At 30.0% G+C, this 27,080-nt stretch overlaps 1 protein-coding gene across 1 annotated transcript in view; it reads left to right on the top strand.

The window, feature by feature from the left end:
- Positions 1 to 27,080, top strand: part of LOC145291340 (WD repeat and SOCS box-containing protein 1-like) — a 110,576-nt gene that overhangs the window by 64,024 nt on the left and 19,472 nt on the right. The window contains exons 3-5 of the mRNA XM_080137105.1: positions 2,746 to 2,966; positions 4,061 to 4,296; positions 4,808 to 4,983. Of these exons, the coding sequence (XP_079993231.1) occupies positions 2,746 to 2,966; positions 4,061 to 4,296; positions 4,808 to 4,983 (633 nt within the window). The remainder of the gene's footprint in view (positions 1 to 2,745; positions 2,967 to 4,060; positions 4,297 to 4,807; positions 4,984 to 27,080) is intronic.

Genomic DNA, 27,080 nt, shown 5'->3' with positions numbered 1-27,080 from the left:
ATTTAATAACTTTAGGTTTGGAAGAGATAGGTATGGGGTCGATTGTTTGGAAACATCAAAAGAAGCCGACAACTGTCAAAACTTTGCGAAATAATACAACGTGATCAATTTCATTTTAGAGATATTTCTTTCAAAAGCCTTCTTTTAAAAAAAAGAAAAAAAAGTACATTGTTCTATTAAACCGTTTACTGTTTAAATAATTTGACTTTGCTCGTTTTATTTTAAGAAAATATAAGTTGAAAAAGCATTTTCATTCACTATTAGAAGATTTGTCAGTAAAAAAAAACAATCGCCAAAAAGATAAGCGCTTTTTTTTATTTTTACTCGCAATGTAGAGCCCTGCATACTTCAAGTTAACTCTTTTGTAGTTTTGATTACAATAGATATGAATGAATGAACCTTGTAAGGGAGGGGCACTAAGCATTGCCCTGTTAATAATGAATTTCTTTGGTTTCTTTTTATAACATGCTACATTTCTCTCTTGCGGTTAGAAATATCAGGAAATTTTTTTATTTTTTTCAACATCAGACTAAAAGAATCGTAATGAAGGAATCGGAAAATTAAGGTATTTTTTAACGATGCGATTCCGATTCCGATACCTCCCAAAATACACGATTCTTACGATTAACGATTCCGATTCCGATTAATCGTCCCACCACTAATTTTAACCTTTTGATTTTTATGTTCCATGTTTGAGTGACAATTTTAGCAGTTTCTAATTAGAGGATTCTTTAACTTTTAAATGATTAATTGGTCTCCATTTTTTTTTTTTTTTTTTTTTTTTTTTTTTAGTTTGAAAAATTTCAAGGCCAAGGTTCACTCACCTAGGAGAGTTGAACTGGCTTCCTCCAAAGGAGTAAGTTTTATGGGAGCATGAAATTCACAAGCGGTCCCCAATTGCATGTATATCTCTGTTAGGGGAGATTACGACGTTAGGTTTTTGCAGTACTTGCAGGGAGGCACTCTTACACACAGCAGTTGGTATTCCCAAATGGTCACCCATCTGGTACTGGCTAGGCTCAACATTGCTTGACTTCAGTAATCTAACGAGAACCAGTATGTCGACGTGATTATGACATTTCAATGACCAAAATTATATTCACCTTAGTGTTCATTTTTTTTTTTTTTTTTTTTTTTTTTTTTTTTGTTTCAAAGCAAAAAAATTGATAGCTATAGACCATTTCATTCAGAAAAATATCAATTATGTTAATCCTTGATCTTTCCTCCTTTCTCGCTCTCTCTTATATTTAGATCTCATATATTGTAGTAAAAGATGGAAATGCGGACCAGATAAAAAAAATTAAACCGAAAACCAGACACAAATGATGCTATTTCGCCTTTAACCTTGTCTTTCATCTAGTCACAATGTCATTCCTGTTTATCAAACTTTCTTGACTGCCGAAGATACTATTTTGCATAGTCACATCCCTTCAACCACCATTTTTGAAATTTGACTGCCCAACGTTTGTCGCTAGGTGAAACCACTCTTTCAACCATAGATGATAATCCTGCAGCCTCTCCGCATGATTATTGACACTTGAACCTCTTTTCTATTTCATTATTAATGGCTAATGACTCCTGTCCTTGAAAGTAAAGAAATAATGTAGGTATTTATTATCCAGCATTTCACAAGCTGTCTCAAACTTTGAAACTACAAACACTGTTTTCATAATTTGTTTTTCCATATTTTTGTTCATTGGATTTAAATTCTTGGTTGACTTTTATCACGTTATGCTTTCGATCTTCTCCAAAAATAAAATTGAAATGTGACACCATGTGACCTCACGAACAAGTCGTCAATCCCAACATTGTGCCACTGATTTCTTCATCTTATCTTCTGACCATGTCATGATAGTCTTTCACATTGGTAGCCATCAATGGAAGAGCATGGGTTCACAAGTGTAAAAATAAAATAAGACAAAAACAAACTCCAACACTTTGCATATATATATATATATATATATATATATATATATTTGAAGTTTGGGTGTGTGCGACATCATTGACCCACTAAATGTTAAAACTTACATCTGTCAGGCTGGGTTCGTTTGTTGCCATCAGCTTATTTACTCATCTCCCAAAGCTGGCCGAAGCCATGATTGGCTTTTTTTCTGTGTCCAAACTCCAACTTGTCAAGCATCCAACTGTCAACTGAGCTACCCTGAAATCCAAGCTCCAACTACTGACTATCGTTAAATCCAAATCCTGATTGTCGTAAAACCCCTTGTCAATATTCAGCTTGATAAAACTCCTTGTCAATCCTGAAGTACCTGTAAACCAAATCTAAATATCTCGATTCATTGTTTGATCCAGTCATTTGTCGCACGTTAACCAACACTTCCATGTTGAGTTTCTTTTGTCTATCTTCCTACCTATTGTCTATTAAGAAACTCTGTTCTCTATTTCTTTTGTTACCTATCCTGTTCCTTTTCTCTCCTACTTCCTAGCACTTGAGCTTGACTGTAGTATCGCAAAATGAGAATTTCTTGCTTAAAAATTTAACTCCTCTCATTTTTCTCATCTTGTTATGTGTTCACACTGGGTTGAAAAAATATATTTAATTGCAATGTTTTATGAAATATAAAAAGTAGAAACTTAATTTAAAGAAATAAAAATAATTGATACCGCACCTATCACCACCATCAATACAAATCACAAGAACAGCAAGAGATACTGAATGCATTGCTTTCTGATAGTTTGCGTCTTCTTCTGGTCAATAAAGTTGTATTCAATTTTGTTTTTTAGCCTCCGATCCAATGGTGATTCAAAGAGCTTATCTGACCACCATCTTTTTGACTGTGGAGAATGTGTTTGGTCTCTCGCCTTTAGTACTTCACCTCACACAGGTTCTATGCAAGAGGTTAACAACACCCATGTCCGTCTTAGACATATCAACTTCAGAAAATACCTAACTTTAGCTGTTGGTGTCAGTTCTGGAAGGATTCAACTATGGAACTGCCACAATGGTAAATAAATCTTTTTCTTTTTCCTTTTTTCCTTCCCACCTCTCCTCCTCTCCACCCCCATCTCCTCTTCTCTCCACCCCCACCTTTCCGTTTTCCCTTTTCTATTTGTTTGAAACTTGCTGTTATTTTCAATTTTAATTTCCATTTATGTCAGACATTGTAATGCATGACTCTAAAATTAATAAGAGAAATGTATATAACTAAATGATAGTTGAAATTTAAATGAGAAAAAAATATTTAAAAATATAAATGAAACTTTTTTGAGATTGAACTTTACCAAAAAAGATGGAAACTTGAGAACCCGTTAAAAACAAGTGATCTAGCCCCCTCCCACACACATACCTAAATCTGACAAGATAAGTAATTATAATTTAAAACAGATCTTCCTCTATCAAAATTCGAGGAATAAAGATTACAATTTGTGTCATGAAACAACAGTAAAAATAAGAACAATCAAGTCGAGGTTCGGTTAAGGAACAAGTGTATTAACAATAATGTACATAGATAGGAAAGCGTGTATATCTGCTGGGCACTCGGCTAGCAGTTGAAGTGCAGTCGAGTCTCTCTCACCGGTGTTGGAATTACTAGCACTATTTATAGTGCTAATCTGTGTAAATTCCTCTGTTCAAGGAAGGCCGGTATAAACCATTTTTGAAAGAAGCCATTTTTATGACTTTGGCCAGTTAGTCTGTAATAAGAATAAAGTAGGTAAGAAATTGAATTTCTGGGATGGTTTGGAGGCACCATGCTAAAGAACATAGATGTTTTTATTTGAAGAAAATGGAATTAAATTAAAAAAGCTGGCCATCTGATTCAATTCAATTGGGTCTAATTTCCATATGATCCAGACATTTGCAGATGGAGTCCAACTCATTATTGACAAATTGATAAAAACTTTATCAAATCATTAATGAAACTCTTACTAGATAAATTTAGTAGAATTTTTAGTATATATGCCTAGTGTTTCAGAAAAAAAATTTTTTTTTTCCCATAATTAAGACATAAACTAGTTAACAATTGTTACAACTGTGAGACTTATTTTTGATACTCTGTTTGTGCCTGATGATTAACTTTTCCTGTCCACCATTTGTTAGGTAATCTGCTGTGTATCCTTGACGACCACACAAAACTGGTTCGTTGTTTAAACTTTGCACCTGATGGCAGCCAAGTCTTAGTTTCTGGTTCCAATGATGGCACGCTTAAACTCTGGGATCTTGATGATGATGGAAATATGACCCACACATTCCAGACACCAATGAAAAATATCGTCTATTGTTGTAAATTCTCTCCTCATGCAAAATACTTGGCAGCTTGTGGTGAAAAACGATTGGTAAGTTCAATTAAACCGATTTCCTTACAAGCATTTACTTATCAAATTTTTTACCTGTAGAATGCGTAAATCTCTTAATAAAAATTATGCAACAACTTTATGCTTATGTGTATTTCTTGTGTTGACTTTGATAATTGCGTGTTAAATTATTTTATTTTTTACTATTAATCAAATGTTTATTGAAATCAAAAATGCAACAGCATAAAATAAAAACAAATTAAAATCGCTTAATATATATTAATTTAATTACACTGCAAGATCACCTGATTTTGTATCATGTTGAGAAATCTCAATTACTTGATGAATCCAAGTTAAAATCACTGCAGCAGGAAAATGTCCACCATGAATGAGACAATCTAATTAGGAGAGTTCTTTCTTTATTTTCTCTTATGGTTCATCTTGAATGACTAAATATTGATAAAATCTCTAAATTTTAGAAATTTTTATAACTGTCAATTTTTTTAATTAGAAAAAAGTTTCTCATCTGTTTTTTTGTCTTTCTCATGAACAGGTACTAATCTGGAAAATGTTTAAACCTTATGAAATTCTCCATAAACTTGTCGGCCACCAAAATGATGTCGTCTCCTGTGACTTTTCTCCGGATAGTGTCCTTTTGGCTACAGCATCCTATGACACAAGAGTTATTATATGGGATGTGCATGAAGGACAAGCTCTTAGAGAACTTGGGTACGTTATGAATTATTTTTACTTTTTGTTCATGTCTTTCATTTGATTTTGATTATTTCATTTTTATTCCTCTTAAATACAAGCGCGCTTTCTTTTGTCAACTTGATAGAATATTGTTTACTTGGTGACCCACATAAATGTTAGTCTGCTACTACTACTACCACCATTACAAATGACTAGTCGTATCCTCTTTATATATATTCAATAATAATAAATATGAAATCTGCATGAATTAAAATATATTAGGCGTATTTTAAAACCAGTATGGTCCCCCCCCCTGCTCCCGTGCTAGTTATTAAAATCAGAAATAAAATAGAAAACTAAAACAAATTTTTTAAAACCTGTAAACATATATTAATTATTTTTCTCTAATAAATTATTTTTAATCATGTTATCAACCATTTTGGTATTTAATTTGACTTTCTACAATTAGGAAATAATTTACAAGTTTTTTTGGTTTTTTTACTGACTTCAACACTACTCTAACTACTGCATTACCTCTGCATGAACGCTGAATCTTTGGTGTATGTCAGTAAGGAATCCATACAATTTTTTTTTTTTATTTTTGAGGTAATCTATTTATGCTGGGTCTATGAAAATTTCTCTAAAGAAAATCCTGTATATTTTGACTGACATTATCTAACTTTTATTCTATATATAAAAATCTACAAAGATGTTTTGGACTTTTTAGATTGGGCTTCTAAATTATTTTTATTCAGACTATTTTTAACTTCATTATATTATTTTGTCTATAACCTCTGACTGTTTTTAGATGCGTCTTTTTTAATTTGGAAATCTTTTACTTGGAGTCAGAAAGTTGTTCAGAATCAGTTTTAAGTGATAGTCTTCTGGAGATTGAAGGTTCAATCCTTATTACAAAACAATAACTAAAAATATAAAATTAACACTTCGACCTGATTGTGACTGATGGAATGAGTTAATCTCCCAAGATTAAATGAAGGTTTCAGTTTGAATTTTGTGAAGTTTCCAAAGTTCAACTATTAGGTTTCCATGTTCAAAAAAAGGCATTAAAAAATGTCTGAGGTTACATTGTCGAAAATATTGTGGAGATAACCAAGATGAGAATTGTATTTCAAATAATACAAATCAAAAAGATATTAAATTTTATTTGTTTTATCTTTACTTTTTCTTTTATTTATTAAACGTCATTTAATTTTGATTTATTAGTGACTTCATTGATATTTTCATGCCTTTTGTATTTGCATCGATTATTTTCTTTAAGTCAGTCTGACAATAAAAATGGTGTTGCACTTATTTGACTGTGGCCATCACCACTTCCCAATAAGACTTGGCTTATCAGCTATTAATCATAACTTTGTTACTATCATTGGGTTTTTATCTGAAAAAAATTATTTTTAATTCATTTTTCTGAAATGATTATCTGTGATTTAATGTTTATGTAAACATTTTCATCGTGTATACATTGCGTGTCAATTAGTCTCCCTTAACTTCACCTAAAACCATGACGTTGAAAGTCAAGCGGCTTGGTTAAGCTGCTCCTTAAAAAAAAAAAGATAGAGCAGACACTTTAATGAATGAAATTTTATTTTTCAATAAATGTAAATATTACACTTACTAAATAGCTGGTTTAATTTTAAATTTGCATTGTATTTTTTTGCTCTTAAAATTATATTTTTCATTCAGCTTTTTAACTGGACACATCTTTATTAGTGTTAGGGCAAACTAGCATCGATAGGACGAAGTAATTCCTAAGAGGATGGCCTTATCTTTTGATCTAAATAAAAATAAGTTTTTTACACAGGCATCACCACATTATCAAGGCCAAGAGTGTACAGTAGAAATTGGAAAATATAGTAATCATTAGTAATGAAAATTCGGTAAATTTGTTAACTTATATGAAACGGCTCAAGAACTTATTTACGTTAGACTTGAAGACAACCATATTGTACTCAGCAGGAAAACGGAAGACAATTCCACAGGCGTGCAGTTCTAAGAAAGCTTTGTTCATGGAATCTACGTTTAGGTTTAGACACAGATAAAGAGTGGGGGGAATTATTGATAGTGTTTTCAGCTAGACGAGTGCTTCTTGTAAAAGTTTGGCGAGGGGGGGGGCCATAGACTGAAGCTCAGTCGAACACTTTCCATAAAAATCATGATACATCAGAGAGCAGCTCGCAACATCTCTTCTGTGAGATAGAGGTTGCAGGGAAGAGAAAAGGACATCTCCTACGAGGCTACGAAGTCTATTTTGAACTCTATCAAGGCAGGACAAGTTCTTTCTAGCAGCTCCTGCCCAGATGTGGCAACAGTATTCCATCATTGGACGTACCTGGCTCTTATATAGATAGAGAATTGCATCAGCAGTGAGATATTTACTGGATCGATAGAAAGATCCCACCATTTTTCCAGCAGCCCTGGCAACAGATTTGATGTACATGTTCCATGTAAGATCAGGAGTAATTGCTAGGCCCAGAAGCTTGTCAAAACTTGAGGCCTCCTCCAATACGAGAGCCATTCATTTCAATTGATGCCAGATATGGATCAGAATGTTGATGATGTAAAGACAGAAGCTTGGTTTTAGATGCATTAAAAGTAGCCAGCCACTCCTTTCCCCCATTGTACCACGCGCTCAAGATCAGAGGAGAGAGAATCAGAACTTGGTCGTTTACTGTCTTAGATGTGCTACCATAAATGGTAGTGTCATCAGCATAAATATCTACAAATAATGTAAGGATGTGATTTGGAAGATCATTAATGTAGATCAGAAAGAGTTGGGCCCAGGATGGACCCCTGAGGGAGACCAGCATTAATACTGTGAGCTTTTGATTTTTGCCCCTCAACTACTACTCTTATGAACCTATCAGAAATGATTTAATAATTGAGAAGACATTTCCAGCTATACCATAGCTAGAGATCTTGTGAAGTAAACCTTTATGCCATACCCTATCAAAGGCCTTAGATATGTCGAGAGCAATTGCCCTAGAAAGGTTGCCTCCGTCGAGATTTGCTAATCCTATGAGATATAACTAAGCACATCTGCTGTAGATCTAGCAGAACGGAAACCATATTGAGTGTCACTAAGGTTATTTTTGTTGAGATGGTTGATTACTTCTGTATTTAACACAGATTCCAGCAACTTAGTCCTGACGCACAGGAGACTTATTGGCCTGTACTGAGAGGGGGATGAGCGATCACCTGAATTCTTAAATACAAGGCATACTGGTGAGATTTTCCAGGGTGATGGGAAGCAATTATCCTTAAGACAACGTTTAAACAGTTTTGTAAGTATGGGCGCTAGTTCTGGTTGAAGTTTTTTGAGTACTGTAATTGGAATACCGTCAGGGCCAGTTGCTTTACTGGAATCAAGGTTTTTGATTAGCTTGGCAACATCACGTACAGATATATGTATATCACATAGTGTGTTTTCTGATACAGGAGGAAATATTGGGGTTTGGCGACCTTGGTCGCAAAGGGTAGAATTAGCTGCAAAGTTCTTGGCAAGGAGTTTGGCTTTGTCTGATGCTGACGAGATTACCTCAAGTCCATTGATGATAGTTGGGATAGAGCACACGCTTCTGTTCAGGATTCTGTTTGCTATTTGCCAAAACTGGTGGGAACCAAGCCGCTGCTCAGCTACTTTGGATTTGACGGACTGAGCATACAACTCTCTTGCGTTCTTTAGTACTTTCTTACGATGGTTGCTAGCAGTCCTGAGAGCGGCTTTAGTTTCCATACATCTATTACGTTGGAAGCAGTGGAAAAAGTGATTTCTGTGCGCAATGGCTGTTAGGTTTTTGCTGGAACTTTTTTGAGGGTATGAAACGGTCTATACCTACAATTAACCATTCCGTCAGGTCTGATACTATAGAGGACACATCCTTTTTAAACATGGAACGCAGAGGTAGATCCGATATAAATGTACGGAAGCTATCACAGTCAGCATTAGTGTATCGATATACTGTACGATTTACACAAGCATTTTATTTTTTCATTATTACAACTGAGGTAGGCGTAGAGATCGTCCTACAGATGGCAGAATAGATTGAGCAAAGTATCATTAATTGATGAATACAATTTAATTTCCAACAGCATCGGCATCGTAGGGAAAGATGGCATATCTTGATTAAACACAAGCTGGCTGGACAATGCCACAAGCCCTAGGAAAAATTGCAGCTATTTGTAGGTTTTCAATTGTCATATGCCAATGAAATACTTTGTCCATTGTGTTACCCACTCAGACATGGATGAGTTTGCAATAGTCAGTGATATGCCCAGACTTGTCTAAAATGTTTGATATATAACAATCTCATTGTGTGTCTGTCTGTCTGTCTGTCTGTCTGTCTTGCTTAAGACACTGGTTGAAAATTCAAAAATCTCTTGTGGACAAATATCTTTACCGTAGTGATAGTGAAAACTTTTGGAGTTCTTGGCTCTTATCCAGCTGTATTTCATCCAAAAATTTATTCTCTGTTAAAAGATGAACCTTGTGAAATGGTGTTATGACATGTGTCAATAGTGGTGCAAAACAATCCTTTCATTATCATTGTGAGTGGAAAATGATGATCCGAAAGTCATTCTGTCATTAATAAAATGTCTGCCATGAATTATTAAATATGGAATTTATACTTCCAAAGAAATTCTGTTCATTTAACAACATTACAATAAGAAAAGAATAATTTAATACTTTATCTGATGACTCAAGGCATATAACAATACATCTTTAACCTCCACAAATGTTATGACTGTAGACAACTGATGAGGACAAAGTATGCTATCACATATATATATTAAAATTAGTAGTAGTGGAAAGATAGTTTTTTGTTTTTATTTTTTTACTCATTTATTGTCGTTCTCAATTATCATATTCACTTCTGTACACTTCCCCTTCCTTACTAATTACTTGGAGCCAATATTTCACTTGATGTACAACTATGAAGTTTGGAGCCATAAGAAGCTAAATCTTCTATACTATTCATTAAAATTTTTATTATTTGTAATTGATGATAGATATATACATTAAATGTGGGGTAAATTAATCTAATGAATTGGTGTTGTTCATGTATATGTTTCAAGAAATCAAGACAAAAGCAGCCAGAGATAGTGTTCAATCTTTTCAGAGACTTTTTATAAGTGGTAGTTATATGTTTATCTTTAATCATTCTCTGGCTCTGAATTTATACCATCATTTTATTTATATATATATATATATATATATATATATATATATATATATATATATATATATATATATAATATATATATATATGAGAGAGGAGTGATATCAAATATCCATGTATGCTTCTGAACTATGAAAAAAAAAAAATGAATGACAGATATTTGTTTCCCATTTATTTCACATAATAAAGCAGAATTTAATACTTTGTCTTATGACTCAAGGCATATAAGAATACAGGGTGGTCGCTAGAAAAGCGGGGGAATTTGTCAAACAATTTATTTTTACAAAGTTTTTCAAAGAAAAATTATACTTGAAATGTCATTTGTGCACTTAACTGCAGCGTCCAACAATTTATTTTTAAAACATTCACACGGCACCAATCAAAAAATAGCAATCACGCATTTTATTCATGATCTAAGCTGCCCTTCAAATTTCCCGCTTTTCTAGCGACCACACTTTATTTTTTATTTAGTATAAAAAAATACAAATTATTGAGGACTTCTAAATTTTTAGATTAATATTTCATGAGACTGAATTTTGATTTTGTTATATATATATATATATATATATATATAAGTAGATTGTAGTTTGCTTGAAGCATTGTTGAAGAAAATTATAAGGTAAAATTAAAAGCCAAGAATAATGCGAGATTTTTTTTTTTTTATAGAGTAAAATTAAATGAAAACAAAAGAAATAAATTTCTTTTTTTTTGTTGATTTTTTCTTTTTCACACAAATTTTAACTCTAAACAACAGTAATTTTTTTTTTCTGTTGTATTCAATGGTGTTATAAATCTCAATAGATTTATAACACCATTGAATACAACAGAAAAAAAAATTACTGTTGTCTAGAGTTAAAATTTGTGTGAAAAAGAAAAAACAATCAACAAAAAAAAAGAAATTTATTTCTTTTGTTTTCATTTAATTTTACTCTATAAAAAAATCTCGCATTGTTCTTGGCTTTTAATTTTACCTTATATATATGAGAGAATAAATAATGAACTATATTCCAAAATTCATGATGTTGACCATTTTATAATTTATTCCTTTTAATTCAGTTAACTTTTACAATTGACAGTATGTTTCGTAATGCAAAATCAATCACTTAGTTATTATATCAATCAGTGAATCTATTATGCCCTTAACTCATCAGAAGAAATAGCAACAATCAATCTGTCAAAAGGAAATGGAGTGTGATTTGAAATGATTAAAATCCGAAAATTGGAAGAGAAGCTGCATATACCTTTTTAATGTTTCCATTACACCATTTTGAATTTTGTCAAAACATATATATATTGAAAATGAGTATTATCAAATAAATCCTATGCTGAAAGGGATGCTCAATAATCTGGATAGAGTATTAATAAACAAAACGACTGAAGATTGATTTAAAAATGACATTTATTGCATCATTAAATGTTCAAACATAGGGAGTACAATAGAGGTTATTTCCTAATCCATTGAGTTTTGGAAATGTATACTTTTCTCATCAGGAAGTAAATAGTCCAGTCGTGTAAAAAGAAAAAAAAAATGAAACCTTAGAAAATGCAGTTGAAAGAAACTTTGAAGGAGTAGGAAAGTTATAATCTATGATGAATACATATAATCTAAATTTTATTGAATTTTGCTTTTAAAAATTTTATGATACAATAGTGTAAATTTTTTACATTTATGATTTATGAATATCCAGTATTTTATTTAATGAAATATTTTGACACACACAGGTGACTTCCTACATTTAGGGATCAAACACACAGGGGATTTCCTACATTTAGCAGGAAGTCCCCTGTGTGTTTGTTCATCTATGGACAACTGTTTTGCCTTAATATGGCTAGAATAATTGAAGAGCATTCACCTCTCCTGTTGCAACTTCAAAATTAGAATATTTAGATCCAGACAATATCAATTTCTTCAAAGAATAGATTACATCCGTGAATGTTTTTGCAAATTAGAAAAAAAATGGCGATTTCATTTCAAAATTTTCATATAAAATACAATATCTTGAATTTGTATATTGCTGATGCTATTTTTAATACATATGAAATACATTAATTTGTAACAGCTGTAAATAGATCAAAATATTTTTATTCATAGTAAAAGCTTAGAAACTATCAAAATAAGAAAAGTAAAAGTGGCTAGTTTCTTGTATTGTTTGTCTGAGCTAAAATCGGAGGGGGTATTTAAATCGTTAATGCATGAAATTGCAAATAATTTATCCAGAATTAACTCCTTACTGGAATGTCAATCTTTTTCCATTGAAATTTTAATTAGCATTAGAAAGAATGTATCTACTTTCAAAACACCTGGCATATATTTTATATATATATATACTTTGATATTACTAAATGACTGATGAGATCTGGGATAAAAACATGATTTCATTTGTTTACTCATTCGTGTTAGGCCTGAGGTAAAAAAAAAAAAAAAAAAAGCTTATAGTGGTAGATCAATTGTTTAGATGAGTGGTTTGAAGAACATAGCTAAGATTTGAAAAATGTGGTGCATATATGAAATGGAATAACTTTTTATTTTTGAAAAAAAAAATAAAATTATTTCCACATCAGATGCACTATATATTTCAAATTTTGACTGTTTTTCTTCAAATCGATCATCTTGAAAATCTTTGAACATGTTGAAAATTTTCATTTTTCATTACATTGGATTACTAATTCTATAAGTCTTACAAATTGGTGTTTCTAACCGTCATCCATTCGATGAGAAATGGTTTCATGCTAAATCTTTTTTGCCTCTTGAACAAAAAGTATAAGTCTTTAGAAAAAACTTGTATATATTTTGGAAAGAATAAGTTGATATGCAACCAACTTTTCTAACTTTTAATGTAAAAGTTAGAAATCGCAAATAAGGTGCAAAAATTGTTTTAACTAGACGAGACACCTTTCTCGAAATGTGATACAGTTAAGCAACCAAGTTGAAATCTATGAAGTTACAATTTTGTGCAAAACGTCTAAAGTAAAAGAATATGACATTGCCAGCTTTTTAGCTACTATATGTAACATGTAAATAACATTCAGTAGATGAGTGTTCAATTTTGCCATTGACTGAAGTTATGAAGTCTGACAATTAGAATATTCATAAATAAAACTTGTACAAATTAACCATGCAAATTCTCATTTATTATTTTAATGAGAATAACTATCTAATTTTCAGGAAATATTTGTTGTTTTTTTTTTGTTTTTTTTTTTTTTATTGAATAATTAATTTTTGTTATCCATCTTTGGAGTTCCTATTCCTCAGTATTGTTCTATCAGTGGTTCTCCACCTTGTTACTTTGTATTACATAACATTTCTGAAAGTAGATCTTAATGATATCAAATGTAAAACAACAAAAAAAAAAATCAAGTTCAAGAAATTTTAACTTGTATGTCACTTTTTGTTCTTTGGGGGTTGGATGGCTAAACTAAATTCTTTTGCAGTATTTAATATCCCTTTTCCTGTGAAACTCCGGTTCTAAAACAATTGTTTGATTTCGCATAAAACTCTATTTTGATGCACTTCAAACTAATAAAAAGCTTTGAAATTTAAATATTCTTCATATAAAATATGAAAATAACTTTTCAGGAGTTATCGAGCTCAACTCTAGCTTATTTTATTTACTTATTTATCTTAACTCTCTTAAAATTGGATAACCTATTTCAACTCTAAATTTGAACAACTTTACACTTGATCCTCTTCATATAAAATTCTAAGGTGTAAAAACAATTGTCATTAACATTTCATATCTCATTATCATTTTTCTTTTTAATTTCCATTTTCATGACTGCATTAATTGCACTAAACTTTTGATTCCGCTGCACCAGGGGTTCATATATCGTGCAAGTTTTTTGAGGATTAGACCTGTCACAGGACACTTTTCTCCCAGGCAGTATCTTGCATAAAACAAAAGGAATGGGAGTTTCAAGCCTGTTGCTTGAGGTGCAATCAGTTTGTGAGGGAATGCAAACGGTACGAAGATAATTTTTATGCATGACCATGATCGATCTGGTTAAGCTCACTATAAATAAATCTGAGCTTGTATGCTATCACCCTTCTGCAGGTGTCATTGTGATTAATTGCACTTAAGATTTTTTATTTTATTAAAAAAAAATTCTATGTCAGATTAACAAAAAACAATTACTCTGCTGTGCAGCAAATTAACATTTATTTTGCTTTTTTACACCTACATGTAAAGAAAGTAAATAATTCAAGATTTGATTTGTAGAATTGTTTTCTAATTCAATTTTTAAGTCTAATTACTTTTTGTCTGCACTCCAGCTCTTTATCTTCATTAAGTGTTCTGTATAGTTTCTTTAAAATATCTTGCCTACAGATTAATCTTTAAGTTTGATATTTCCCTAATTACAAAGGTGACAAATTGCAATTTTCGAATGTGCATCTTTTGATTTTATAAAGTTAAAAAGGTTTTGATGGATTGCTATTATTCTTTATCTCAGTACCTGATTTAATGGAACTGCAGATCACAGGTTGGGAACCACTGTTGTATGCCATGTGCATTGGTTAGAATTCTGGTTTGGATTTGGTCTCTTGCAGATCTTTTAGTGAAATTGAAACGGTTTTATTGGTGACAGATACCAAGGGCAGACGTCTAGTCCAGAACCCCTTGGATATTTGGACTTTACGTTCTCGGTGACCATCAGGTACAATCACTTGCTGCTATTCCTTCTACCACATTTTCATATACACTTTCTTAAAACATTTCGTACCTATATATATACACACACACACACATGCACGCACATACATTTAAAACAAATGAATGCTGTATAAAAGGTAATCGTGTTTCTTTTTTATTACTAATACATTATATTTAATCATTTACTTCTATAAGAATTTTTTTTTTTTTTTTTTTGTAAATACAAAGAATTATGAAGTTTTTCATGTTTCTTTTTCCACATGGTATTTTTTTTAATTTTTTTTTTTTTTTTGCATGCTCCATTTAAAATTGTAGCTGTTTCTTTAATTACTTTTATACATTTTAAATATTTATATTTCTTTATCCTGAAGAAATTTGTCCAGTTTAAAGTAGCTTTCAAATTTAAGGTAATTTTACAACAAAAGAAAATGTCAAATAATTAGAAAGTAAAACTCTTATTCTAACACTTTCTCTACAAATGTTTTAAAGCATTCTAAAATACAAATCTAAAGGGTGGTCTAAACATCTTGTTAGATTTACTAAAATCTAATGACTATACAGGAACGAATAGAAGAACAGTATAAAACATGTACCCTAGATTTACTATAAGAACAGTAAAAATAAAAAGTAATGCAGGAATATAAAAAAAAAAAAATGAACTGGATTCAATTTATTCACTTTCATTGACACTATTACATGTGGAGAAAATTTGTAAAAATACCATTTTTTTTTTTTTTTAGCATTAGCTGATGTAGCACCATTAGTTGTGTTCTTTGGTTATCGCTCTATTATTCTTAATTTTGATATGAGTAAGACTTTCGAACCACCTTGTACAAAAATGACGATTTTATAAAGATTCTAGAAGAGTAAAAATGTTTTCAACCTTTTGAAGACATTGGTAGGCCCACTAATCTAGAAAGCAAATTCTGGTATTACATTTGCAATCCCAGCTACACCTAACTTACTTCAAACCCATATCTGAGAAGATGGAAAACTTTAGTTACAATTAAGTTTGGAGAATGATAGGCACCCCACCAATTTATGCCTGCCCTAGATATGTCACTCATGTCAGGACTAGTGGATATACTTGGTATTCATCCAGATCATCTTTAGTAGTGTTCCACCAAAATGCAATAATTTGGGGGTGTGGTTATACAATTGTTTAAATTTTTCGAAATCCTCTGTAATTTTGAAATTCATAAAAAAATATTAATTTTTTGCTATATTTATAGTTTTTTTTTTTTTCAAATATTTAAAAAAAAAAAAAAAAAAAAAAAAAAAAAAGTCTTTAACATAAATATATTGAATACTCATCCCAGGATAGTTTATAATATTAGGATGCCCTAGTTAAAATCTTCAAATATTTGAATGCAATTAAAAAATATGTGGCAAATGAAAATAGAATTTATTGACTAATCTTTTTAGGCTAAGTTGTTAATGTTTCTTACATTTAAAGAATTTTAAAATCATTGAAATTTGTTCAAATTACAGAATTACTTAAAAAAAAAAATAAATAAATAAAATTTCATTAAAATCATTTAAACCTATTTGACTCTGAGATTTCATGAAATTTTTCATCTAATTCACTCTTAAACACTATTGGATGCAACCATATTCATTCAATAGACAGAAATTAAAATCTCAATTTTCTTTACTTGACTAACTAAAGTTCTATATATACATAAAATACAAGTTTTTCAAACTTTTCTTTGATTTATTTTTGTAAAGTCAAATCTGCAGTCTTTGGTATCTACGATTGATACTAGAATTAAATTTCATTATGCCATTTACTGTTTACAGCTTTTACTAATAATTATGAAAACTTTATTTTATGGTGTCAAAGACAATTTTAAAAAATTAATTTGATAAGTTTTCGACAATTTGTATCTTTTGGACTTATAAAATTGTCAATCATTTTGATGATTTATTTTTTGTCTTTAAAAATACAGAAATGGTAAGTTAACATGACAATAGAAATTGATCTTAGTGAATTTGTGTTGGCAAAGATTGTCATGTTTTAAGTCAATTAGTACCATAGGCGATCTACATTCCAAATTTAGTTGAAATTCACCCAGTAGTTGTTACAGCAGACATGCACATTTAATAAGATTTCATGGAGACAAAAATAAACACCAGTCTTAGTTGATCAGTAGCAAACGTATATTCAGACAAGAGGCGAAGGGAAAGGAGTAATTCACACTTACATGTGTAAGAAAGAGGATGTTATATCAATTGACAGTAAGAAATATAATAAAAACATCATTTGTTTGGAAAGTAACTTGCGTAGTGTATTTTCCTTTATTTACAGATTAAATATTGAAAACTTTCATCTTGATATGGATATTTTAAAGAATTCAATAAAAGTAATAAAGTATAGATCAAATTTAAACCAATTTTAATTAATCTTGAAATTTTCATGGGCTGGTATAATTCATTGTTGCTACTAGCAACACCATGAATTACTACCTGGCCTTTCAACCTTGATCCAAGTTTAGTATCTGTTCTTTTCTCTATCAGAAGTGGAACTATTCAAGGTGGGTCATTTCTATTTTTGTCCCATCCAGAATGCTCCTTTTTGAAGAGCAGGATGTTCTTACATGAAAAAACGCTTTCGTGTTATGCCCAGCTTTCATGGGGGAGGTATTAAAATAGGAGCACCACGAGTTGATGGTCCATTATTGTTCCACGTTTTTTTTATGGATCTTTTTGATGTGGCCTTAAAGGATCAAGAAGAAATAAGACAACAGGGAGGTAGAGTTAACAAGAATATATTTACAGAAGTAATCTTATCTCCATTATCACTATTCAGTCGGAAACGGTTCATATAACAAAAGCATTACTTCTTTCTTCAACTGCTACAAAACATAAGCGGTTCCAATCTATACAATGTGTACATTGTTATTTTTCACACTTTTGAAAATAATGTTGTCCAATCAGCAAAGATGTTGATTGATGACTAATCCAATGTTGCTACAGTAAAAAGAAAATTTCTGTTCTGAAATTATCATCGCATCGTTTAAGAGGACAATTTTAAATATATTTCAGAAAGTGGCATTCAATTTTATTGATTTTGAAAAATATTAAACTGACAATTATTTTATAGTAATAAGACTAGTTATTTTTAAAAGAATTAAATTGCTTTTGAATAGTATTGACTATTATTAACAGTAAAGTATAAATACTAATATAGAAAGTGCTATGGAATTTCTACAGGTTATACTAATGTTCATATATTGGCAATCAGCTTTTGGATAAGTATTCAATCATAATTTTTTTTTTTTTTTTTTTGTAAGTTAGCTTTTTGTCTCTTAATGAACTTTAATCAAATGAGGAAAAATTGGTATTGAACATTAAATTATAACATTTCAATTTATTTATGTCTAAACTGTTTTATATTAGGGGATAAAGTATTTTTACTTTTTATAATTACTATGGACCCAAATTCTAATATCAAGTTGTTTGGCTTATTTTAATAACTATGGTTTTCATGTTATTTCCACAATATTTTGACCAATGTAACCGTTAGATTTTTTTTCAAGTGTATCTTGTCTAACTTGGAGCTCTTTCTGTTGAACTCTGAAATCTGTATGCAATTTTGAATGAAACCCTTTATTTAATCCATAGCAGTAACATACTCTCCTTCAGTCAGCTATGACCAGGTTGAAGTCTTCAGTAATTCAATTATATTAGTATTGCTCATATTGAAAATTGAATCTTCAACCTCCAGAAGAGTGTTACTTGAGAATTTTACTTCTACCCAGTCATGACTGATGAAATGAGAGTATGCTACTCCCATGGATTAAATAAAGGGTTTTGTTCAAAATTCCGTGCAGATTCTAGTTCTAAAGGTCTAAGGCTACATCAGCCGGAACATTGTGAGAATAACACTGAAGATGAGAACAATAATCTGAATACAAATTATCAATCCTATCTAAAAAAAAATTCAAAAACATAATATTAAATTGTTTTTAATGTTAAAGAAAAATTACTCTTTTTGGCGTATTGAAATACTTTCCAATGTTATTAATGTTTACCCATTCAATTACTTGTTATTATCACTTATGCTTGAATTCATGTTTTGAAACCGGACATAAATCATAAATTTGTCACTCCAAAGTTATAATTATTTTACTAAGATATTTTAAAGTTCAAATAGCTCAGTTCATAGAACATTCGACTGAAGATCTCAAGGTTTCGGTTTCAATTTCCAAACATGGCATTCACTTTATTTGTTGATTGCATTAATAGTAAATAATGCAATGTGCTTATTTAAAAAAAAAAAAAAAAAAAAAAAAAAAGATTGGCGGACAAAATCTGTTTATATAAATTAAGAGTTCTTCGTTTGTAGAATTTTTTTTCTTTTAAATTTTTTTTTTTTTTTTTTTTTTTTAATTTTTTTTTTTAACAAAATTTTTATACCTGTTATACCTTGTTGTATACAGTTAGCAGAAATTTTTTTACTCTTTCTCTCTGCTTAAATCCGCCTCACAATCATCATCTTCCACCAATGTTAACTCCTTACTTAGTACCGTAGTCAACAGTTGACTGCTTTATTTGTAACTGAAAAAAAAATTTTCTACAATAAAGGTGAGTTATACATTGCTAGGATTTTGACTTCAAATGATTTTTAGTGGTTTCTATGAAACCAATCTAGATAAAAAAAAAAATAAATAAATAAAATAATTTAGAGATTAATGTACATAGATTGAGGTTGCAGGTGGAGTTAAATGGCTTTAGCTGTTTAGTTAAACAAATCTTTCTTGACTTCGCTCTCCAATCCTTGCTTTTAACGCGTCATAAAATAGATTGGAAAATGATTTTGTTAAAGTGATATCTTATGGAGACCGTATTTATTGGAATTCCAATAAACTCAAATGGAGAGCAACAGATTTACACAAACTAGAGATGTTTAACAATAACTGTCTTCACATTCTGCATTGCTGCCGTGGAGATTGTGTTCCAGTTTCTACTCCGCCAAAAACTAAACTTTCATTGAAAGCTTTGTTTTCAATTCTAGACCCCATTTTTATCTCTATAATCTCATTTCCAGATAATAGTTACTGGAGTCACTCCTACATAATATATTGAAATAAAATTTCTCTAATCAAAAATATTTATAGTATTTTAATTATTTTATAGAAAATCTATTTTTCATACTTATCACTGACAACTCCTCAAATCGTTGGTGCGAGATTTTTGTTTTATTGTTCATTAACATTCATGTTTATTGGATATTTTTGCTCACGTATAATTTGATTTTGTTTAGTGATCATGTACAATAGTGTAGATGATTCTATTTTAATTGCTTTCTTTTGTGGTTAACACTTTTTCTTATTAATTTATTTTCTAAGATAAACAAAAATCTTTGACACCAGAAAATATCATATTAACCTTTCTTTATGCTAATTTTTTCCCCTAATGTTACTGCACTCAATGCCAAATATTGACAAAATCTGCTTTTTTATATACCTCTTTCCTCTATTTTTACACAAGCACTTATAAAATGAACACAAACTAAATCATATGACACAAATTAACCTATGTCAATTTAATTAACAGTATTTTGTTAATATTGGTGCCAAAAATATTAAGCAATGTTTTAAATAATTTGTCAACTAGTGTTTGAGAGCTTATTTTGTAGTTACTGTTTTCCATCATATTTAATTTTCAGAATTTAACTTTATTTTAGGCCACATTTTTTTGAGAGATGTAATCTAGTTCGATTTCTTCATCTTGAAAAATCGTTGTTGTAGGATATTAATTCAACAAATGTCAAGGTTTTTAAATTTACTGATTTGACGCATCTTCATATTGAATATCTTTGAAGGCTTTTGACAATGATTTTTAATGGCAGGACATATCTTTAAGTACAGAGTGAGTCATAGAAAACGGATGTTTTTAGAACGCTCTTTGCTCTCCTTGAGTAAGGGATAGCATAGTTTAAATGTTATATACATTATAAAATTTTAGTTTAAATATTCAGTTTTGTTGTCCTTAAAACATCCGTTTCCTGTGACTCGCCCTGTATAATTTACTCGACAAACATAAGTCATCCGAGAAGTTCTATCGTCTGGTGCTGTGTGAAATAACAGATGAGTCCACCAGGCAGAACTGATTTACACTCTCTAACCCTAATCCCACCTCTGTTACTGATAGACATTAGAACTCCTCAAAATATGCTTAAAAATCAGGTTCTTTTAAAACCATGGCTAAACAGATGTCATCATTTAATCCTGGAACAATTTGTTTTTATGATATTAACCAACTTTCAATATTTTTGGTTAGTTGAATTTAGGTTTAATCATCCTTATTTAACATTCTTTTTATACAAAATAAAACTTTCAGCAAAGTTTCTAGTCCCTACTAATTACCTGCCTTTCCATGAGATCAGTTAAGCACAGAAAATCCCCCCCCCCCCAAAAGCGACACTCTGGATTGGAATAAAAACTTAAATTGCCTCAGTCTCAAAAGATTTCTCCTTTGCTGACGGAGAAAAAAGATGAAGCGTAGTATCAAATGTCAATGGGGATGCATAAATGTTTAATTTAGGACTTTACATTGTGAGTGAAACGGTTGCATCTGGGAGTGATTTTTTTTTTTTTTTTTTTTTTTTCCAAGAAAAAAAAAAACTAATCTTTTGCCGATTGTATTTATTTTCACCAATCTTCCAAAGTTTATTACTCAGTGAAAAATGTCTTTTCGACCTTTATTTTTCTTAATAAAACAAAGCCAAATTATTAAACACTAAGAACATTTAAAGAATTTCAGATGTTTTTATCTTCAAATATCAATATAACATTCAGTAAATTTAGAATTACATTTATTAAAAAAAAATATATATAGAAAAAATCCCTATTATATACGTGAAACGAAGACAACATATTCCAAAATTACACGAGTTTGGCTAGTAACTTTTCTATTTGGTTAATAAATGGAAATATTTAGTTGTCAATGGTCAACTAAAGATAAATTTGTTTGTAGAGCCCTGTTATTTTATGTATGTTTAAAAATAAATTACAAATTTTTTATTGGATCAGATAAAACATTTTGTTATGCAGTAAAAATAAAACGAACAAATATGTAAGATTTTCCTAGAGAAATTTTGGCATCCATCTTGATTTAGTCTAAATGTTTTTTGTAGTTTTACATTCAAACCAGACTTCCATCCTGAAAATGGCTTGAACAAAACTATTATCTATTTTTCTAAAAATTTACAAGATCAAAGATTAATTAATTTCAGACAGAAATTACCACCATCATATGTCCATATATAATGTTCTCTTCAAAGTGTCTTTATCTGCTTAGCAAAAAACAACTTAATGGAATGGTTTTTTTTTTTTTTTTTTTTTTTTTTTTTTACATTTGTTTGAGCATCTATGGTATATTTTATCTTTAAAACAGCATATTTCTAAAGAAACTAATACTTAATACCTTTTAAGTGATGAACATTTGAACCAGTTTATTCAGAAATTCAAAGAAAATATTAGTACATATTCTAAGCAAGTTGACATATTTGTAATGTTTTTTTACATGTTACTATGTTATTTATCAAATAAAATTAGAATTGTATTTACAATTTCACTGTAAATTATTTATGATTCAGTTGCATCATAGTCCTCCAACTTAGTTAACAAATTCGGAATTTATCTTGTCAAAATTACCATATTTTTTTAACATCAAAAATGTAAAAGGAAATTGAAAAACTTGTATGTTAAATATTTAGAAGAGAAGTGGTTAATTTGCTGCGTAAGTTTGTTACTTGACACTAGGGTAGTATGACATTCTCTTCTGTAGATGATCAATTTATATAATATTAGCGAATTAGACCTATTTCATCACCCCTCTAAAAAAATTTTTTTCATAATCTTAAAGTGTTAATGAATTGAGTGTACTATTAAAAAAAAACATGTAATCTGTGTCGATGCTTTTCAGCATAAAATTAAAAAGGGGGTGGGGGCGATCTATCCATGTAAAATTCACACCCTTAACATTTTACAATTGCCAGACAAAAAGTGGGTTTTTCTCTTAGCTGTATTTTACATAATTTTATTAAATTACATATTTACATAATTACATTTTTAATAGACCAGTAATTTGAACTGTTCAATTTAATTTTGTGAGACATACATTTGAATATTTTCTTGGAAGGTAGGATATCGGATGTCTTTAATGTGAACACCACATCATCTTCGAGTTATTAAAAATGAACATCAACGCAGTATACATTGTAATATTCAAAGAAAAGAAAAAATAAAGGTCCTTTCTGTCTCTACTTGTTTTGTTTCTACTTGCTTTTCTCTTTGCAATATTTTAAAGCAAGTTATTTACTAGTCTGTTTTTACTAAAAAATGGGTTGTAGTCAACTATGTTCAACTTTTGGAAAAAATCTAAATATTTTGTCAACTTACAGCAAATTACTGCAAATTAATTTTGTTTCAAAAGATACAAATTTTTATTTGCTTCACTATTTTCGATCAACTATGAAAAAAAATATTTGAAAAGAGTTAATTGTGCAATGTACACGCCCCCTCCCCAAAGAAGTCTTTTTTTAATTATTTTTGTAAAGATATATGCACACATTACACACATGATTGAAAAATTTTAAAACCAACAGCTCTATAACTAAATATTTAAAAAAAATAAATAATAGATAAAAAAAATTAAAAATCGGTAATTGTATCTGAATTGGGGAAAAAATATTGGAATCGTCCCATCTATAGTTCTTATACAATAAGTTTTTAAATACTGTCTAGCAACAATTTTTTTTTTTTTTTTTTTTTTTTTTTTTTAAGATTCCCCTAATGTTAACAGAAAAATAAGTTACTGTTTTGACAGCATTTTTTTTTTTTTAACTTTATTAGTCGACACACTTTTCTTTATAAAAAAAAAAAAAAAGTATGTACTATTAGGATTGATACATGTTGCGTACTGATGTCAACAGAGATCATAACTTAAACATGTTTTGACCTTGTTTACAATAGTGTACATGCATTCCTCTTTGTCAAAGGTGTTCTGATACCCAAACATGCATGGACTTTCCTAGCTATAAATAGCAGCAGGTAAAAAAAGCTTATAAAAAGTCTTCTGTGTAAATTCTCTCACCCCTTTCTATGGTTAAAAAAAATGAGCAAATATATATATTTTTTTTTTTTTCTCAAGGTGACTAATAAAAAATGTCCAGATTGCATGATTTTGTGAATTTTACAGTTTTCAAGAAAAGTGAAAAACTTTGTATGATAGAATTTGGACCCTGGGAAGAATGTTCAATTTATGGTGTAAAGTTCACAATGATTGAAATTTCAAATTTTCTTTATAGTCTTGCATAATTTAATCATAAGAACAGATGTTTAAAAAAAAAAAAAAATGCTGGGAATTTCATCCTCTTTTAAGAACCCATTTCTATATAAATAGTTGTATTTACCCAGTGTTTTCCAGGGGCGTTTTTACTTTAAAGATTTGCAAAATTACATTTTTTTACTGTATTGTTTAAGTGGTTTAATTAATTTCATGACCAAACTAATTTTAAGATTTTTTTTTTTCTATTTATGAAATCATTGGATGTAAATAGTTTGTAAAATATTCAAGGTTTTAATTAAATGAGAACTTAGAGAGAATTTTAAAGTCAGAAATAACAATGAAAATGTTTCCAAATTCTTTTAAAAAATGTTGTTTTTTTTTCAATTGTTAACAAAATATTAAAATGTCTAAGTTGTTTCTGAATAAACCAAAATGCAGTAGATTTAATTTTGTAATTAAAATATTTAAATAGGATTTTGTTTAATTTGACTTTACTGATTTTAAGTAAATAAAAAAAATAAAAAATATTCAATTTGCATAGTAGCAAGAAAAGACAAGCACATGTGAAATTGTCTTATGCAAATATATTCATTTCTCTAGAGAGAACAAGAACGCCTCTTTTCATAAAATATCTCTACTAATTTTCTTGTAATGGCTTCTAACCTTGTTAACATTTAATTACTTTTGTCCCTGCGACCTTAACTTGTCTAGTGTTATGTGGCAACTTTTACCACAGCAAAATCTCTTAATCTTCAGATCACCAGTAACAAATATAATTAATATTGAAACAAACTTGTATTTGTATTATTCATCAGGCTACTGTTCTCATCTTGAATGTGATTTTCACAATGTTTCGGTCAATATCACCTTTGCCCTTCAAGTGTATTTTGTCGAATTTGGGAATTTGGACGGAATTTCAAGCGGAACCTTTTATTTACTTTACGGGGGTAGCGTGCTCTTGTTCCGTCAGCCATGACTGGATAGAGGTCCTAAGTTATTCGCAAATGTATATCCGCAAGAACCTGTGGCGCAGTGATTAGAGTACTTGGAAAAATCAATTGTAAAAGTGACCTTCTCCTGAAGGTTGAAGATTCAATCCTCAGTGTGAGCGACCGAAATATACATTTGCGAATTACTTAGGACCTCTATCCAGTCATGGCTGACGGAACAAGCGCACACTACCCCCATGAAGTAAAGGGTTCAGCTCGAAATTCTGTCCAAATTCAAAGTTCGACAGAAACATTCTCGAGTTTGACAAGATACACTTGAAGAAGGTCGAAGGTTATATCGACCGAAACGTTGTGAAAATCACACTCAAGATGAGAACAGTAGTCCGATGAATAATAATACAAATAACAAATCCTCATCTAAAAAAATTCAGAAACGTTAGATTGTGTAATTAATTCTTGGAGAATATTAACCATAAAATCAGTTTTATTCATATAATATTTGATAACAAATAAACTAAAGATTTGACACTTGAGTAAATAAAACAAACATGCATGTGATATAAAAATAAAAGAACTTCCTCCTTTCAGCAGTGTTCTATTAATGAATTACAAAAAAATGTAATTGTAAACTGAAATACAGTTTACAGAATAGATTAACAATAGAATATTTTTTAACTCAGTTGTAATGAATAATTACAAAATTATAACTTGTGTAAATTCTGGCTATTTCCATCATCCATTTTATTAACAGAAGCTTTTTCTTTTTATTTTAAAATTAAGTACTTAACATATTTTAATGCAAATACTGTTAATTTACATGTCCAACTAATTTATTAATTATAAAATTAGTTATGAAATGTCCCTTTTTGAACTGATTTGTTGCAAAGAAAATAATTAACAGATAGCAAGTAATCAGTAAAAAATATTTAAACCAAACTATTTAATAATTATCCCTGTTCTATTAAATTTTTTTCATTTTTCTCCAGTCAAATCATTTATTTTATCAAATGGTATGCAGTATCACTTATCATTTTCGATACATAGAACTATTCTGGCATTCATTTCTTATAGATCTCTAAAAATAAACGACTCACCAGGAAATGAATGTGCAAATAACAGAACTGAATCATCAGTCGAAATAGTAAATTGGCTCAGTTTTCTAGTCGTTTAAATGGTTTTGCTGACAGAATCTGATGACTTCACATAAAAATTTATTTTCAAAATAATTGAAACCTCAAAATTGTGGTCATAAGCTATACCTTATTTAGCATTCAGCACTTGTTGCTTCCTTTTACAGAGGGCTACTTAAACTTACAGCTGACACAATGTTTTATAACATTTTTTTTTTTTTTAATTTAATAACTAATTTAGTGTAGTAAACAATGAAAGTTAACAATTACTAGCAGGAAGACCTGGTATTGCTCAGGATTAGATGGGAAACACTGCATTTTTTCACTATGCTCATGATACTTAACCTTTTTTTTTTCTTTCATTTTTAACTGAAGTAATCGTATAGTTGAAAGAAGGTGAAATTTTAGTAAACTCTAAGTGTCCTAGGCATATGGTTTAAATGTCATTAAAATTGGAGATATGTATTTTAAGTTTTTGCATAGCTCACTTAAGGGGTGGGAGACACAAAGATTTTGCACATGGAGAGGAATGTAAAGATTTAAGATTATTTCCATTGTTTTCTCTTGGAGAATGAGCTAAATTTCATAAAAGTAGGATGTATTCAAAGTTGTTTAGGAGGGCACTTAAAGATTTTAGGACTACTTCCATTGTCATTCCTAGGAAATTTTACATGCAAATACACTTTAGTTTCATAACTTCTAGATTTTCTTCCTATATGGAACATGCACACATTGACATATATCACATATCAAGCTGGAATAAAAGTTCCATTTTGCTTAAAACTCAATTTTTTTTTTTTTTTTTTTTTTTTTTTTTTTTTTTTTTTTTTTTTTAAATATTGAGCGTTAATGTATAGTCCTCCTATCTGTTATATCAATCATCCTTTCATAAACAGCAACTTCTAATGCATC

The sequence above is a fragment of the Euprymna scolopes genome, chromosome 2 (assembly GCF_053919585.1).
Source record: "Euprymna scolopes isolate OS-2025 chromosome 2, ASM5391958v1, whole genome shotgun sequence".
NCBI lineage: Eukaryota > Metazoa > Mollusca > Cephalopoda > Sepiida > Sepiolidae > Euprymna > Euprymna scolopes.
The sequence above is the reverse complement of the archived record's forward strand: the minus strand, read 5'-3'. Positions and strand labels throughout refer to the sequence as shown.